General features: G+C 36.5%; 1 protein-coding gene across 1 annotated transcript; it reads right to left on the bottom strand.

Annotated features, from left to right (window-relative positions):
- Window positions 1-8,878: 8,878 nt before the first annotated feature.
- Window positions 8,879-12,929, bottom strand: LOC107098621 (arylsulfatase I-like). Its single transcript, XM_015396393.1, has 2 exons — window positions 12,454-12,929; window positions 8,879-10,706 (listed from the first exon to the last, which is right to left on the bottom strand). The coding sequence occupies exons 1-2, from the start codon at window positions 12,765-12,767 to the stop codon at window positions 9,308-9,310; spliced, it is 1,713 nt and encodes a 570-aa protein (XP_015251879.1). The 5' UTR covers window positions 12,768-12,929; the 3' UTR covers window positions 8,879-9,307.
- Between the last annotated feature and the right edge of the window lie 3,523 nt (window positions 12,930-16,452).

Here is a 16,452-nt window from a genome sequence, read left to right as displayed (position 1 = left end):
GAGCCCTTTTGAAAAGAATGAATGTTGAGAATCTGAATATTGATCATAGCAGGAATGTCCAAGAATATTGTCATGGCAGACTGTCCCAACTTTCAGTTTAACGTCTGATAACCTGCACAGATGGAAGAGAAATAAAGAAACATAGTTAGAGTTGATAGTAACAAAACAAAAAAATGGACAAAGGTGAAGTTTATTTTTTTAATTACAAAATGGCTGAAAGCAGGTTTTTTATGTCCTGCTCATCCCCATTTTAACAAACTAGGAATCACTTCATAAAGTAGATTGGAGGCATATGTTTAAGAGTTAATTTCTCTGCTGCAACATCTAGTGTTTGAAAGAAGAACTGCAATAATTCAAAAAATAAATCACACTGCAAATGTTCAACAGATCAGGGAACAAAGCACACCAGCAAGGGAAACAAAAAAGAAGCAAAGTCCCCATAAATGTTTTTGCATTTTTGTTTGTGCTTGCACAGACCCTCTTTCTAACTCTACCCAACATGCATACATACCTAACTCTAACCTAAATTTAATTGATTTAGACATTAACCATAGACATTACTGTACCCTAACCCTCAACCAAAAAAGAAAAAAAATTCTTTATGGGGACCAATCGACTAGTCCCGCAAGTACCTGTCCATCAAACACAAAGGAACATAATCCTGGGAAATCTGCCTTACAGTCTGCCCTTTCAGTGATTTTCTATTAACTTCCATTCATTTCCCATTCAATTCTATGGCCAAACCCAGACCTGTGTACTAGGTCTAACCATTGCCAACATGTACTTAAATCTAACCAAAACTCAATTCTCACCTCGGTCCTAAACCTAACCCCCAATCTGTGAAAAGAACGTCTTCTCATTGTGGCCAATTATTTGTCCCTTCAATTACCTTCTAGCGCAATATATCTCCACACACAACCCTTAAAAAGCACTTGTCCTCAATATAATGACAAGCCTCAAACACGTTTCAAATAACCTTAATTATTATCAACTTACATGATCCCTTTAAACTAACCAAGGACATAGGACACCTGATTCCTCTCCAAAACAAAGTCCTGAACCTAATTCCTGGCTCTAGCTCTGACTAACTCTACTAAGCATTAGTGGTCCGCGGATCAATCCTAGGATCGATACTATTGAAACCAAGGTTGGTATTGGTATGAAACAATATTAGTTTAACAAGATCAATACTTTTTATTCTCTCCCGGACACAATAACTGCAGCAGATTCACCAGTCTCCCTGTCTGTGTTACAGCACTTTGCTGCTCCCCCATCCCCTCTCGTCGCCGCCTCAGCACGCAGGCTCAGCCTGGCCCGCCCATTCAGCTCTCTAGCCACTCGACACACAAACAACCATGTTACTGGTCTTCAAGAGGGAACGAAGTGCTATGTTTGGCACTATAATTTGGCTATATTTTAATGCCGTAACTGAAACAACAGTACGCTGTATGGTTTGTAAAAAGCTGGTTAAAAGCATTCGAAACACAACAAGTTTAAATAAGCACATGAAAAACCATTGGCAGGAAAACGTCCAGCTATAGAAACGGAGAGAGGAGACAAAACTTTGCTTATTGCCCTGACAGATCCTTGACCCTCAGACAGACGTCAGTGACAGAGGCGTTTCAGACCTCCAGAGAATTTTCAGGTAAATAAGAGTGACCACCTTCATATTCACTTTCAAAGTAGATATTATATGTCATATGTTACTGGAGCCCTCGCAGAAAGTGTAATTAAGACCTTGACAGAACCCAGTACATTTATTCCATTAACATGTTATCTAAGTGGGCTAACATTATCTAATCCTTTATTTATCCCACAATGTGGGCATTTATAGAATTAAAACAACAGGCAAGTGCACACAATAGAAAAAAATTACATAAGAGGTAGATTAAAAAAAAACACCATGAACAGAACATTATCAATAATATTAATATTCAATTGTAGCAATAAAATAAAAATCACAGAAATACTGAAAGATCAACAGTTCCATCATACATCATGTTTAAATGTAAAAAGTATCAGTATCATATCAGTGAGATCTGTCCCTGTATTTACTTGGTATCGTATCGGTTAAAAAATTCTCAGAATCCCCCACCTCTACTAAGCATGGAAAATAACAGACACAGCTCAATTACAGGTGAGAGGATATTAACAGGTCATCTAAGAACAACTCTGAGAGCGTGTCAAAATGACTGCCCTGTGATGAAAAAACTAATTGACAAATCAAAGTCTTTATTGCAGTTGTTGCAAAGGGTGCAACAAGCAGTTGTGAGGTTTTAAAGCTATTTCTTTTCCAGGTATAGGTTCCCATGGTGAGCAATTTTACTTAATTAATTAAATAATACTTCAAAAGCAAAAGCTGAATAAATCTTTGTTTTTCTTTATTTCATGGATGTTAAATGTATTCTTCACTTTACAAAAAACAAGGATATTCATAGCCTGCAACAATGAGCAGAAAACCACCTTCGTTAGAAATTACCTGTCCTTCTGCTGGACGTCCATTTCCAGATCCCACAGCAAGCTACAATCAAAATGACAACAACCACTGCAGAGATTGGGATGTCGATAGATATGGAATAATTCATTCCTAAAAAAATAAGGCATAATAATATTTTGTGAATGTTTCATTAGAAATTATTGTCTCACCTCTCAAAACTGCAAACATTTGTGAAAACCTTAATGTAGCTTATGCTGCTTTAAGAGAAAAGCTACTTATAATTAGCACAATGATGGTGGGAATTTTAACTGTAAGTCTCCTGAGCACAGAACTAAAGTAGTGCCATCTTTCTGACCTTGGAAAAGCAGAAAAATCTACTACTGTTGCAGCATCAACACATTTTAGTTAATAAAAAATATGTATAGGCAGGAACCTAAATTGTTAAGGTTGATATTAAAAGACTGTTTGCTTAAAGCATGGGGGAAAGACAACCATTTAGAGTGCTTTATACTGGATCTGATTGAGGATACACTTACGGGGGGAAAAGGTAGTTTAGTGAAACCTACCACCTGAAGCCAGCTGCTGCCGTTTAACATAATGTCTCCTTTTATTGCATAATTATAAGAGTTCCACTTGATTTTCAGTCCACAGACCCAGTTTATAAACCATGCATGTAACCACAGGATTTGTCTCATTGGTAAGTATTGATCAGTAAAACTGGTAAACAATCTTTAGAGACACACGATTTATTTATTTTTTTCATCAGTGTTGCTGTTTTTATCAGAAACAGATAATATTATATAATTAACATTAACATAGATAATAAAATATTTAGTTTTTTAGGTATTAAAATAAAACAGGGCTGGGATCTGTTTTGCTTTGTGAGGACCAGATTGAAACATTAAGCTTTTATCAACCAATAAGTAAGTTTTTCTTAAATGTCTGAGTTCCCCTTCAGCTATAGCACAAATCCAAACCAAGCAGATAAACGGACTGGGTGTAAAGAACAGCCTATTATCAGCTGTTTTTCACACTGAGCTATCAGAGCTCATCAAAGGAAGCTCATGTGTCTTGATGAAAACAAAGTAAAATTAATTAAGTCTAACTATAATTTTTTCACTGTTTGTTTTTCCCAGGATTAAATGTGATTATAGGGGAGCTCCTGTTTATGATATCATTTTATTTGTCTTATTTTGATTCCTTACTAACTCCAGGTCAACATATTTATGTTTTTTTTTTTATGAGATGGAAAGATGGAAATGCCAAAGACTTCAATTCACAAGTTAAAAGATTACGTAAAACAGTTTTTTTTTTTAAATATATAATCAGTTATGGTATCTTCTACTTTTGGACAATCATCAATACTTTTGACTGAGAAGGGTACTTATGGTAAGACAAAATGCTCAAAGGCGTACACAATTCAAAAGAGGTTCAAAAACTGTTCTAGAGGATTATATGGTTTTGCATCAAACAAAAACACCAAGTAAGAACGGCACATAAAATAAGTGTCAATAAGGATGTTTTTAATAGGGTGAGTTCTATTTCTGCATTACACTTCCCATTGTTTTTTACTGTCTCATAAAATGTTTCTGTCTTTGTTAAATGTTGTCCATGAATTTAATGGGGGATGATTTTATCGGTGGGAGGCACCACGAAGCATTTACTCTTAGGGTACCAAAAATCCTAATTGCACCTGATCACAAAATAAGGATAGATTTGAAAAATGTACCTTTAATAGAGAGGGTGAAGGTGGTCCATCGTACCAACATCCCAAATGGAGTGTAGACTTTAAGACCATATTCACCTGCATCATCCCTCCTCAAATCACTGATCTTGAGCGTCCCAGTTTCAATGAAAAACTCTATTCTGTTTCTGTAGGATTCCCGTATTTTCACCGTTCCATTCTTCATGATTACCAAATTCAAATTTTTATCAGGAAGAGCTTTGTAAAACAACACGATGTAACCAGTGGCATTTCCCATCAGTTTAATGTACAAAGTTTCTCCAGGAGCAGGATAGCACGGTAATCCAAACAGGGTTTCGTCACATTTAGTCTCATGGGGTATGGATAATGCTGAAAAAGATGCAGAAAATGTACATAAGCTGATATTAATACAATATTGTTTTGTCTGTATTTTATTGTAAATTTCTTACCACAGGTTGTTCCAGCGAATATGACAAAAAGAAAAAAATGCTCCATGTTATTCTGTAAAAAGATATTATCAGCAAATTAAGGAATAAAGCACTTGGCAATGACACCCTTCTGTCAACCTTTACCTTACACTGATAGGAAGTATAAATGATAATCTAGAGAATTTATATTTGAAATGAGGAAGTAATGAACTTCCTCTTACTTCTCCTACTAGCCTGTGATTTTGGTGCACACATTTCTCAAAAAAAAGGGTAATAAATAGTTGCAAATAGATAATTTTTTACTTTCTTTATATAAATAACACTACAACATTGAAACTAAGTCATGAACAATGTCTATTTCAGCAGTATTTTGTGAAAAGCGATATCACATCAAAATCTACTTTGCTTCAGTGAGCCAAATTAAATACTAAAGTTTATTTTTCAAAACAAGAAAAAAATTTGTTCAGCACGATCAATTTATTGACATTTTAACCGGAATGTCATTCTATTTTGGATCTTATTAAAAAATGGTCAATCATCAGAGGCAAGACATCATTTTGAAGAGATAATTCAAAAATAAATTTAAATTAAAGACAAACATGAGTTACAAAGTTAGATTCTACACATCATTTAAAGTAAAGAATTGTACTAAGTAGAGTTTTATATTGTGTGCAACAAGTTCAAAGGTGATTTCCCCTTGTTTTAGTTATTTAAATTTTGCAATAATTGGAAAAAAGGTAAAAAGAAATAATGTTATTGATTGGATACACATAAATCTTTGGTTTGTGTAGCTTGTGTTTTCAGAAATATACATTACCAACATCCTTATCAAGTATAAAAGTCTGCTGCCTGGCAGTGTGTTTCCTGGGCGGGGCCGCCTTTTACAGTTTCTTTTTTGTATCTCTGCTTCTGTCTCCTTGAACCCAAGTCGGCCTCGGCAGATGGCTGCTCACACTGAGCCTGGTTCTGCTGGAGGTTTCTTCCTGTTAAAAGGGAGTTTTTTTTTCTCCACTGTCACTACAGGCATGCTTATTGTGAGGGATTGCATTCCAGTCAATGCGTTGATGCAATCAACTGCAATCAACTGGTTTTCCTTAAATAGAAAACTTTGAATCATTTTCACTGTATGATCTGGTGAACTGTAAAGTCCCTTGAGATGACATGTGAATTGGCACTATGTAAATAAACTGAATTGAATAGAAAAGTGAGAGTGATCAGACAGAACACTTCACTTCTCCATTCAATTCAGTTTATTTATATAGCGCCAATTAGAATGAGATTAGAATTAACAGCTACGGTACATAAAATGAAAATGTCAAAACTCTGTATCAAAACAGATGAGAATTTTATGTGTACTTTACTGTACCCCTTAAAGCCATATTAATAGAGCCTTTTTCAACAGGTAATGACTGACCAGTGGCTCATACTAAAGCTCTGATCAGACCGGAGATCTCACTACACATCCCAGCTGACCCAGCAACAATATTGGCCTGACAGCTTTGCTGCTTTAACATAGATGTAAAAGTAGGCTATTTGTTGATAAACTAAATCCTCATATAAAGTTTTTAACTATAGTGTCTTAGTGAAAAACATTGCTATTTGATTGAAATACTGTATTTAACAGTAATAGAATGACTGACTGGCCAACACTAAAGGTGCATTTAGGCCAGAGAGCCCACATCCCAGTAAGGCTCTGCTGTTTTATTTATTTAAGCCTACAGGCTTAGTAGCAATGGAAAATTAGCTGTTGTTACCTCTGAACCCCAGACCTAGGTCACTGTCATCTCTATGCACAGAATCCAAAATGTTTCACTCCTAGCTCAGTCATCATTGTCCCTATCTGTATTTCCTGTTCACTAAACCTCTGCTTTACTCCTGCCTCTTGCTCATGATCTCTGGTTATCCAAGAGGATTAAGGACAAACCATCACACTTTCTTGTTGTGATGAGGGTGTCCAGGACCTGTCTTATGATGGACTCTCTTTCTCTCTCCAGTGCCTTGTTAAGGGTTACCTCATGGTCTCCAGTGTTTGATGCAACCTCAAAGAAAGGTCCTCTGTGGGTTCCTGCTACAGCCAAAGTAGGGTACTAGATCCTTCCACCAACACCACCAGCCTCCGAGACACATTCTGCAATTTGCAGCTAGTAGTGTAAAAATATGCTGATAATGTCAATCAGAAATATGCTCTATATTATCATAATGTTATCATAATTGTATGTGTAGAGATGCTGATCTTCCTCCAACTAACATCAGAGGACAAGATTTTCATAATTCCCTGTAATTTATTTTAAATTGAATATTACAAAGTATTAAAAACCGGAAAGACAGTAAAAAACATGAGTTGACCCAGTGATTTTTACCAAAACCAGACTCTGTCAAGTACCGCAGAGGCACTTTCATGTTCTACAACTTTCTATTCTCCTTTTAAACCTTGACTTTACCCTAGTGTTAGACGATTTCTCTAAAAGGGGTGTCAAAGGCAGGTATCCTGCGACTCCTACTGTAGATATCACCCTGGTCAACATATATGAATCAAATGGCTTAAAGAACTCCTCAATTAAAGCAAAGTCCTCTAGAGTCCTCCAACAAATCGGCTTATTGGATTCAAGTTCATTAGATCACTGCTATAGACTGTGAAACAATCAAACAAGGCCTGACCGCAATCACACAAAATTTTATAACTAAATGCCTAACCAGCTTGGGTTTTTCTTTCATGTACATAGCTTACCAACAAATAATGGAAGTGAGAATCACAGGAGTTTGTGTTTATGTTGGAGGATCATTGGAGGCACATTTCCCATTTTGAAGTTAGTCTGTTAAACTGCATCACATATACCTTTAAAATAGGAAACTGCCAAAAGAACAAGGCCTCTTCAATATTGCCACTCCTTTGTAGCACACACAGAAGCTTGGTCTATCTGTAGAGGTTACACTCCTGATCAATTAAAATTATTCCAACTGTATCAATCTTATTGTTAAGGAAGTTGAATTATATGCAGGTCAAAGGACACCAAAGAGCTTTTATACTACATTTGGTTAATAACACACCCAGTCATTCACTGATGGTAACAAGCTACATCGTAGCTACAGCTGCCCTTGGGAATACTAACATAAGTGAGGCCGCCCTAAAAGGCTGCCATTGGGCTCTCTGATCATCACCCTCGGTAGGCAATAAGAGTGAGGTTTCTCGCCCAAGGAAAATGACTGAGAAGGATGGAAAAGTGGTTTGAACCAGTGACACTTCATTTGTAAGACATGTTCCTAAATCACTGTCTCCCGAGTGCTATATAAGCCTAACTGTACCTTCAGGATAAAGATATGGACTCAAGTCAAACAAGGGATTAGCTACAATTCCTATTCAATACAATTGGTTAAAATAGCACAGAAAATGTATGCTCTGGAGAAAAATAAATATATTACCTAATGAAACTCTAAAAAGAACAGGTGATTAAATTGTGTTATCATTGGTATTATTATTATAATTCAAATTCAGAATTTCCAGTAACAGCCCAGAGGAAGCTATAAAGATAATTAGAACCCATTAATCTCTAATTATAATTCTCTGAGTCATTTAAGGCTCAGGAAGAATTACTATATTGATCACAAAAACCAAAAGATGAAGAACAAAAACGGCTTTGTACAGCAAGTCTGTACATGAACAATCTTTATAGCCTATTTCAACCACTATGGTTTGCTGTGGAAATGCCTTTTTTGAATAAAAAAAAAAAAAAGAAAAGAATAATCAATAATTTTTAGATGGAAAAACATTTTAATATTAAACATTTGTCCAGGTACACTTAAATGTATTTTAAAAATTGCCCAACCTCTAAACAATCAGCTGTTAGATATAATTAATATATTATTAAAACATACAGAATTTTCCTCCACCTCTAAAAATCATTTCGTAAATGTTGTAATTCAGGCAGAATGTAGACATAAGTGAAGTTAAATAATCAGTATTAGTGAGTACTAAAATATCCGTATTTGTACTCATACATAGACTGGAATGATCTAGTGTCAGTGTATCACTAGACCAGTTTAGCAATACTGTTTCTCCATCCATCCATTCATCCATTCATCCATTTTCTGACACGCTTAAATCCAACTGGGGTCACGAGGGGTGCTGGTGCCTATCTCCAACTGTCCACGGGCGAGAGGCGGGGTACACCCAGAGAGGTCTCCAGTTCATCGCAGGGCAACACAGAGACAAACAGGACAAACAACCATTCACGCACACACTCACACCTAAGGAGAATTTAGAGAAGCCAATTAACCTAACAGTCATGTTTTGGGACTGTGGGAGGAAGCCAGAGTACCCAGAGTAGAACCCACGCATGCTCAGGGAGAACATGCAAACTCAATGCAGAAAGACCCCGGGCCAGGAATCGAACCCAGAACCTTCTTGCTGCAAGGCAGCAGTGCTACCCACTTCCCCCTCCCTCTCCCGAATCTTTTCTAAAACTAACATTGTTTGTTTTAGAAAAGATTGCTCCTTGAAAAGATTGCTTGCTCCTTTTGTTAAAATACAACTGGAGAACATATTTCCTTCCAAATGTGTAACTTGTTGTCATAATGTTGTGCTTGGGAATACATTTCAACTAAATATAAATTGAAATAAATCAGCAGTGTAAAGTTACATTATTTGCTTTAAGAATTAGTTCCTCATTAAGGGAAAATTCACAGTTTCTTATTTGAACAGAGTTCATTTCAGCCAGTTTAATCTTAGTTATTTTTCTTCTATATTATGTTGGACATCATCCTTGTATTGAGATTTTTAAATAATGACCTGTTTTTTAATATCTTAAGCTTCCTCCCCCATTCAGTGTTTTGTTTTTGAAAAAGAGTATCCAAGTTCTTATCCTCCTCATCACCCATCCAGGGACCCCAGGCTCCTCCGTTCAGCTGGGGGTCTGCCTGTGGGTCCTCTGTTGGGTATCTTACTGGTACCGCCGTCCGGTTATAGTACACTAGTCTGGCTAAGAGCTCTTTTACAACATCTGGTCTCTGTTCAGACAGGTCAAAACGTTCGTATGGGTCTCCGGAGATGTTAAAGAGCCACACTGATTTGCGGGGTTTAATGTGACGCTCCAGGTACCAATAATCCCTGGGGTAGCCTGGAAGAATAGGAGGTGGGATCCAATCTCCATAACCAGGGTCTCCTGTCAAGAGTTTCCAGTCTCCTGATCGTATGGAGGCCTGAATTGTGGTATTCCAAATCCCAAATCCTCTCTGCAAAGAGCCAGTGCGCATGTGGTTGTACAAAGGGTCAATGTTGTGGAGGATCTCATATCTGGGTGACTCTTTTCCCTCACTAATGGCCTCCCAGACATTGTAACCATCAACCCCTTCAGTCAGGGATTCATTGCCACCTGCTAATCCCACCAGTGTGGGATACCAGTCGGTAATGTGTACCAGAGCTTTACTAACCCTCCTTTTCTTCCTCAACAGAGGGCTATGGACAAACCCTAAACCACGGACACCACCTTCCCAGTAAGTGCCTTTACGTCCTCTAAGTGGCCAATTGCTGCCCCCTGAAAGAGGCTGGCCTCCATTATCAGTGGAAAAGATGAGGACGCTGTTTTTATAATATCCATACTTGCGGAGAGCAAGTGTTATGTTGCGAACAGCTTCATCTACTGTTGAGACCATTGCAGCATACTTCCTTCGTGCATCATTCTCCACTTCATTAAATGGGTAGATGTACTCCTGAGGACACTGCAGAGGTGTGTGAACAGCTTGAAAGGACAAGAAAATGAAGAGTGGTTGGGAAAGAGGATCATGGGATGCCAGGATCTTGCGAACTCTCTGTGTGTAGAGATGTGTTGAGTATTTGCCCCTGTGTCTCCAGGCGACAGACTCCCCCTCATAGAGGTCGAAGCCACAAATCTTGGGGCCATCACAGGACTCATACGTGTAGTAGTTCATGCTGCCTGTCAGAGAGCCCAGATATGTGTCAAATCCTCGACGAGTTGGCAAACACTCCTTCTTGTAAAAGCCCAGGTGCCACTTGCCCACCATGTGGGTGGAGTAGCCTAGCTGCTGAAGCCTCTGAGGGAGGGTGACCTGGTCGAAGGGCAGGCAGTTAGGCTGACGTGGACGTATAATGGAGTGCTGAAGACCAGTATGAATTTGATACCTGCAGAGTTACATATAATAAGGAAATTAATTAAATATAACTCAGCCTTCATGATACTTAATCTACACAGAAAAAAAAACATTTCAATTGGATGTCGAAAGTAGCTAATGAGCTTCTGTTTTAAATTAAATTGCCGTTATGAGTATTTATTAGGCCCTTTTGACAGAACTTAATAACTTAGTTTGTGTGGGTGAATGCTCTGTCTTTCCAAAATCCTACTAAGTCACATGGGTGGGTTCTTTAAAGTCTTTTGATTTACTTTTGTACACTATTTGTTTCTTTGGTTAACTTTAATAATTTTGTCATTAGCTTGTCATTAGCTTTTTATTTATTTATTTTTATTTATTTTTTTGCTGTTTAAGTTCTCTGTCTATTTCTCTTCCTTATTTTTTAGTATTTAGTTGGTTTTGTCTTTACTTTAGTTAATGGCTATTCTTATATTTTGGATAGGTTTTCCCTAGTATGTTTAAGATAAGATGAGATGAGATAAGGACTTTATTTATCTCACAACGGAGAAATTCACTTGTGATGTCAGCTCTGATAAACAACAGGAGGTCTAATAGAAGGAAACGGTACATCAAAGAAGTGGATGTACAAAGTCAGGCTAAAATGTGTTGTCACCTGTTAAGTCTGTTTAAACATTTCTCCCTCAGTCAGAGGCTTTCATAATTAGTAGATTCAGTTAATCTGTTTTCTCCTCATTACCTGCCCTCCTCTACTTAAGTGCCAGACCCCTGTTGCTTTTCATTGTCTGCCTGTTTCTATGTCATCCAACCATTTAATAGTTCTAATAAGTTTGTAAAGGTTCTATCGAAATAGCTGCATAAAGTTCCTGTTTATTCTTTATATATTTGCATTTCAAGCCATTTTTCTTTTTAAAACCCTTTCATGAAATCTTAAAATGAATTATAAAATGTTCACAAAATGAATTACACATATAAACTAATACTTTGGTTAAAAAAAATATTAGTTGCCTGAATAAAGAGCAATTATATGTGTCTTGGCATAGAAAGAATCAAAGAAACCTTGAGAAATGGCCAGTTTTAGGAAAATATAAAACAGGTATGAATTTTCAGAATTGGGAGGGTAGAGGCCCCGCAACTTGTCAGACAAAGCTTTTTCCTGCCACTGTCAATGACAGTTACAGGAATTGCTTGACTGCAATGATTGCATCAAAAGGTTGTGCAACAAAATATTAATTTAAGGGCCCTATCATTTTTTGTTCAGGCCTGTTTCATGAGTTTATTTTTTTTCAATCATTCTGTTGAAGCATGGAAGCGATTTCTAACTTTTTGATGTCTGGTTTTTTTAACTTTTATTTAAAAAAAAATAATTATCTATTATTGGTTTTGTCAGATTTGCTATTTATATGACCCTTGTAGGTTTTTGTTTTATTAAACAAGACATAGCAAAACATTGGTCCATGGGTGCATGCAGTTATCATGAAGAACTGCTTTTGCCACTAAGACACTAAAACTAAATTTACATTATTTTTAAATATTGTTTTCATTAAAATTAAAAATAAATTCCCACTAGATGTCCTATTTAATTTGGTAGATTGACATGATAAGGCAATTTTGTGTATTTTAAATGTCCATATATTTCAAAATTGTATTGTTCCACATGTTATTTGGTCTGGCATGCTGCATGTAATAAAATGAAAATATGCAGTGTTTATTTATATCTTTGTTTGTTTCAGATGGAAATAAAAAAATAAAAAAAAACATACTATGAAAAACACTCCTACCTTCCAGTGATGAGCTGACTTCTGGATGGTGTACAAATGGGCTGTACGTAGTAATTCTCCAGCCTCACACCACCTGCAGCCAGTTTATCCAGCACTGGTGTGCTAATATCAGAACTGTGGTAGCCAATGTCGTTGAATCCCTGGTCATCTGTCATGATAAAGATTATATGAGGAGGCTGCTGGACAGGAGACCTGCCATCAAAAAATTGATCAGGCTCATTTTCCACCTGATTTGGACCCATCAGATCCCAGCTTAGGTACCCAAGGCTCAGCAGGCTCATTACAGAGAAACCTGTCAGGGTTGCCGTTGCCATGGTTTAAATCAATGAAGCCTGTCGATATTTTGTAGTTGTCAGTAAATCATGTTGCAGTTAGAAAAATCTCTTCTCTTTAAACAACTTTGTTACACTCGAGTCAGGGTTAAGCAATCCATACCCTTAAAGAAAAACATATATCTTCATGCTTGCTTGCCCTCCTAACTGTGCCAGCTCAAATGAAAGCTTTTCACTTTTCCTAGAAGTCTCACTCCGCCCATTTGCCTAGCTGGCCCACTAAAAAAACATAAGCCCCCCTGCCTTAAAAAACACACACAGAGGTAACACTGCTACATCCAGGATTTAATACTGAGTTAACATCAAGTGTTTAAAGTTACACTTAAGTCAGGAAAAATTTTAAGTTCACCACTTTAATATTTCAGAATTCTCCATTTTATGTTGAAGAAGAAATATTTTTAACAGTCCAGTCATAAACCCTCAAATTGATCTATATTCATTCATGGTTATTTTAAAAATCACCATCAGTATTTACTAATTACATCTAACAAAAAGTGTTCCCAGTTTTCTGTATCCGTGTCTGACAGAGAATCTCTAGAAAAAGGCCCCTATTTACAAATTACCTGCTTGGGGAGATTTGGCTGTGGGGCCCCAAAGCCACAATCCCAGATACTGTTCCCCACTTCATGGTAGTCAAAAACAGATTCCTACTATTACTGCTGTTTTGCAATGGCAGCAGACCTAAGCCATGAGAAAGAGCAGACTTTTCAACCTCTGATAACATCTTTGAGTAGAAATGTACAGATCGTCCAAAGGGTCCACAAAGCGTAGCATGACTGCAGAGCTTCAACTGCAGCTCAAAAGCAGAAGATTTGCTTTACAACATCTAGTAGTTCTTCATGTAGTCCATTATGCAGGAGATTAATTTTAGGGGAGGAGGGGATTCATTTTAGAGCGGTTTGGTGTGACATGAGTTTTTACTAAAACTACTTGTGAACTAATAGTTCTGATCAATGGTCCTCTTTTTATTATTACTTTTATTGTAATTGTGTATACATGTCATAAACCCAACTGTGAAGATTTAATCTAATTTCTATCCTGTCTGCAGCCTTGACATTAGGATTTTATTCTTATAAGGCATTTGGTTGGAACAAAAAAAGCATGTCATGTTTTGCATGAAATAAGAAAGTTGTCAAACTTAGAAAAGAACTGAGGAAAACCGCTAACCATTAGAGAATCATAAAGCACTTCCATTTACTTTCTGATTTAATTATTCCAGTTTTGCTTATATCCTATTTAAGTTACTTTGACAAAAATGTGCAATTTTTCCTTTTGAGGTTATGCAGCTATCTTGAGCTTGAGGCTCAAGAAAGTAAAGTTGAAAAAGATATATATATATAGAAAGATGACATTAGCCATGAAAATGCACAGTGATAATACGGTTGAACTGTAAATTCAACCCAATTACCATAAACTGCACAAGTTTAATGGATTTTTATTAGAGCCTTCAGATATCCAAGCCTCTCCCCCAAGAAAAAAAATCATAAATAGAATTGACAGCATAAAACATAATGTGCACATCTATCTTTTATTCTTCTGCTCTCAAGTTTAAGGTGTCTGAAACTTGGAAACCACACCAAATATGCTGCTACGGCTGCTGAGAAAACATTTCCAGCCTCAGTTTCACACTCTTTGGGATATAGGCCCACACAGCCTGTAGCTTCCCCATTAAGGCCATACCCACACAGTTCCTAATATCAACATTTGCACGAAACAATGTTGTAACTTCAAATGTGTTTACTGTGCATCAATCCTTATGTGGACAAACCATGCCTCAACTCAGTAACCTTAGCTCTGCAGAGTTTAGTGTGTTGTGAATGTATTAAAATAGAAATGTTGTACAAAAATACTGACCAACAGTGAAGTACATTGGGTTTGGCACATTCAACGGACACAGACCCATGGCGGTCGCTTTGGGTCTGGCTGCTGGGATGAGCATCTTCAGTGTGTGGAGCTGTGGTTTCAAATGCTTTTTTTAAGAAGTGGGGAAAACCACTCTATCAACTAATCAGAGAAAACCGTCTTTTTAAAGGGGATAATTTTTAGGGGATAATAAAATAATCTGTTCATTAATTTTAGTTCAAACATGGTCACAGCTGCATTGACCTAATTTCAAAAGTTTAAAAGCACTTTCGACGTTAGTTTCTAAAAGACCCTTTGGCTCAGTAGAAATGTTTCAATAATATAAAACATGTTTTGACCCAAGATGAAATTGTCAGATAACATGTTAATGAGAGCAGTTATAAAATCTGTATTAATGTAAAGTCTGAATGTCATAGTGTAGTTGCAAAAAATCTTCTTTTACTGAATATTTCAAGTGTTTGATTTCTATACATGCTTTTTAGATTTATAATTAAAGATAATATTGTCACTTTATCCATAGTAATCTTTAGACAAAGCTATCATCCTATTAAGTTACTTTGTCATAATTTACGACTTTATCTTTTAAGATGAGTTCAGGCTGTATTTATTTTACATTTAAAGTTATATATTAAAAAACTGTGATCAAAAATAAAAAATGGACAATGGTTATGCAAGTTCAGCTAAAGGTTGCAGAGAAGGTATGCCGTTATGTTTAAAATTGCACGCTAATGCTTTAGTAGTGAAAGCAATATTTTTTCAAGCTTTAATATAGTTTCACGGTTTTTAAAACTAATTTTCCAGTAAAGAACAGGAAGTCCCAGCATAGAGACTTATAGAGTGTTGTTATTTGGAGGCAACTGCCTGGCACCTTTTGGAGAGATTTATGAGCATATTTCAGAAGAATTGATCAAATAACTGCTTGCAGCAGAAACATTTATCTAAGCCAGGGTCCTCCAAGGGTTTGTGAGGAACAGGTCAGAGGTGGTTGGATGGATTTTACAATTATTGTGATTTGATCCCTAAAGTAAATAGAGGAGCAAAAATATATCAGGAAAACATGAACTTTAATGTCCAGTTAAATAAATAAATGCACCAATGTAACACTAATGTATTTATCTATCTAATACACAGTTTAGATATTAAAAATGCACCATTAGATAATTAAATTTCTGATTAAAAAATGAAAAATCCATTTTCAATTATTAATTATATGTATGCACATAAACTACAAAAGAATTCAACTGTGATCTCTGCCGGTTTGTTTTATTCGAGAGGGAATGTTTCTCAGAAAGTGGACAAAAAGTAAGAAAGTTTCTTTATGTATTAACAAAATTTATTCAACAAAGTTAAAGCTCAGATTACTGAGGCAGACTTCACCTTCTTTGTTTTAGGCCTGCATTCTGACCATAGCTTTGGGAACAGCAAAATAGCTCAGAGTTTTTCTCATCTATTTATCACAAATCTACACACCCTCTTAGGATTTGCCCACCAGTGTTTATAGCTGATCTCTCTGAATATACTCACTGACCACAGAGTTCCCAAATAAGGTAAAAACAGGACCTCAAAGGTCATCTTAGCCTTGAAACATGCATTGTCCTTGTAGCTGACTTACACAGAAAGTGATCAGCCATACAATTGAACAGTTGCTTAAAAAAATAATAATAATAAAAAGAAATGAACCTTCAAAAGAACTGAGTATTGATAAAATTGCGAATATTAAGGTAAGAAATATGTCTCTGTCTTGAGCAGCTGTGTTTATCAGAAGTGACACCCTTTTTTTGTTGGACTCATGAGTCAGCAATAA

This window comes from Cyprinodon variegatus, unplaced genomic scaffold (assembly GCF_000732505.1).
Source record: "Cyprinodon variegatus isolate N-32 unplaced genomic scaffold, C_variegatus-1.0 Scaffold794, whole genome shotgun sequence".
NCBI classification, from domain to species: Eukaryota; Metazoa; Chordata; class Actinopteri; order Cyprinodontiformes; family Cyprinodontidae; genus Cyprinodon; species Cyprinodon variegatus.
This window is presented reverse-complemented; position numbering and strand designations above follow the sequence as displayed.

Coding starts and splice junctions, on each gene's coding strand:
- LOC107098621 (XM_015396393.1), bottom strand. CDS start 12,767: ATGGCAACGGCAACCCTGACAGGTTTCTCTGTAATGAGCCTGCTGAGC. Junction 10,707..12,453: donor AGTCAGCTCATCACTGGAAG/GTAGGAGTGTTT, acceptor GTAACTCTGCAG/GTATCAAATTCATACTGGTC.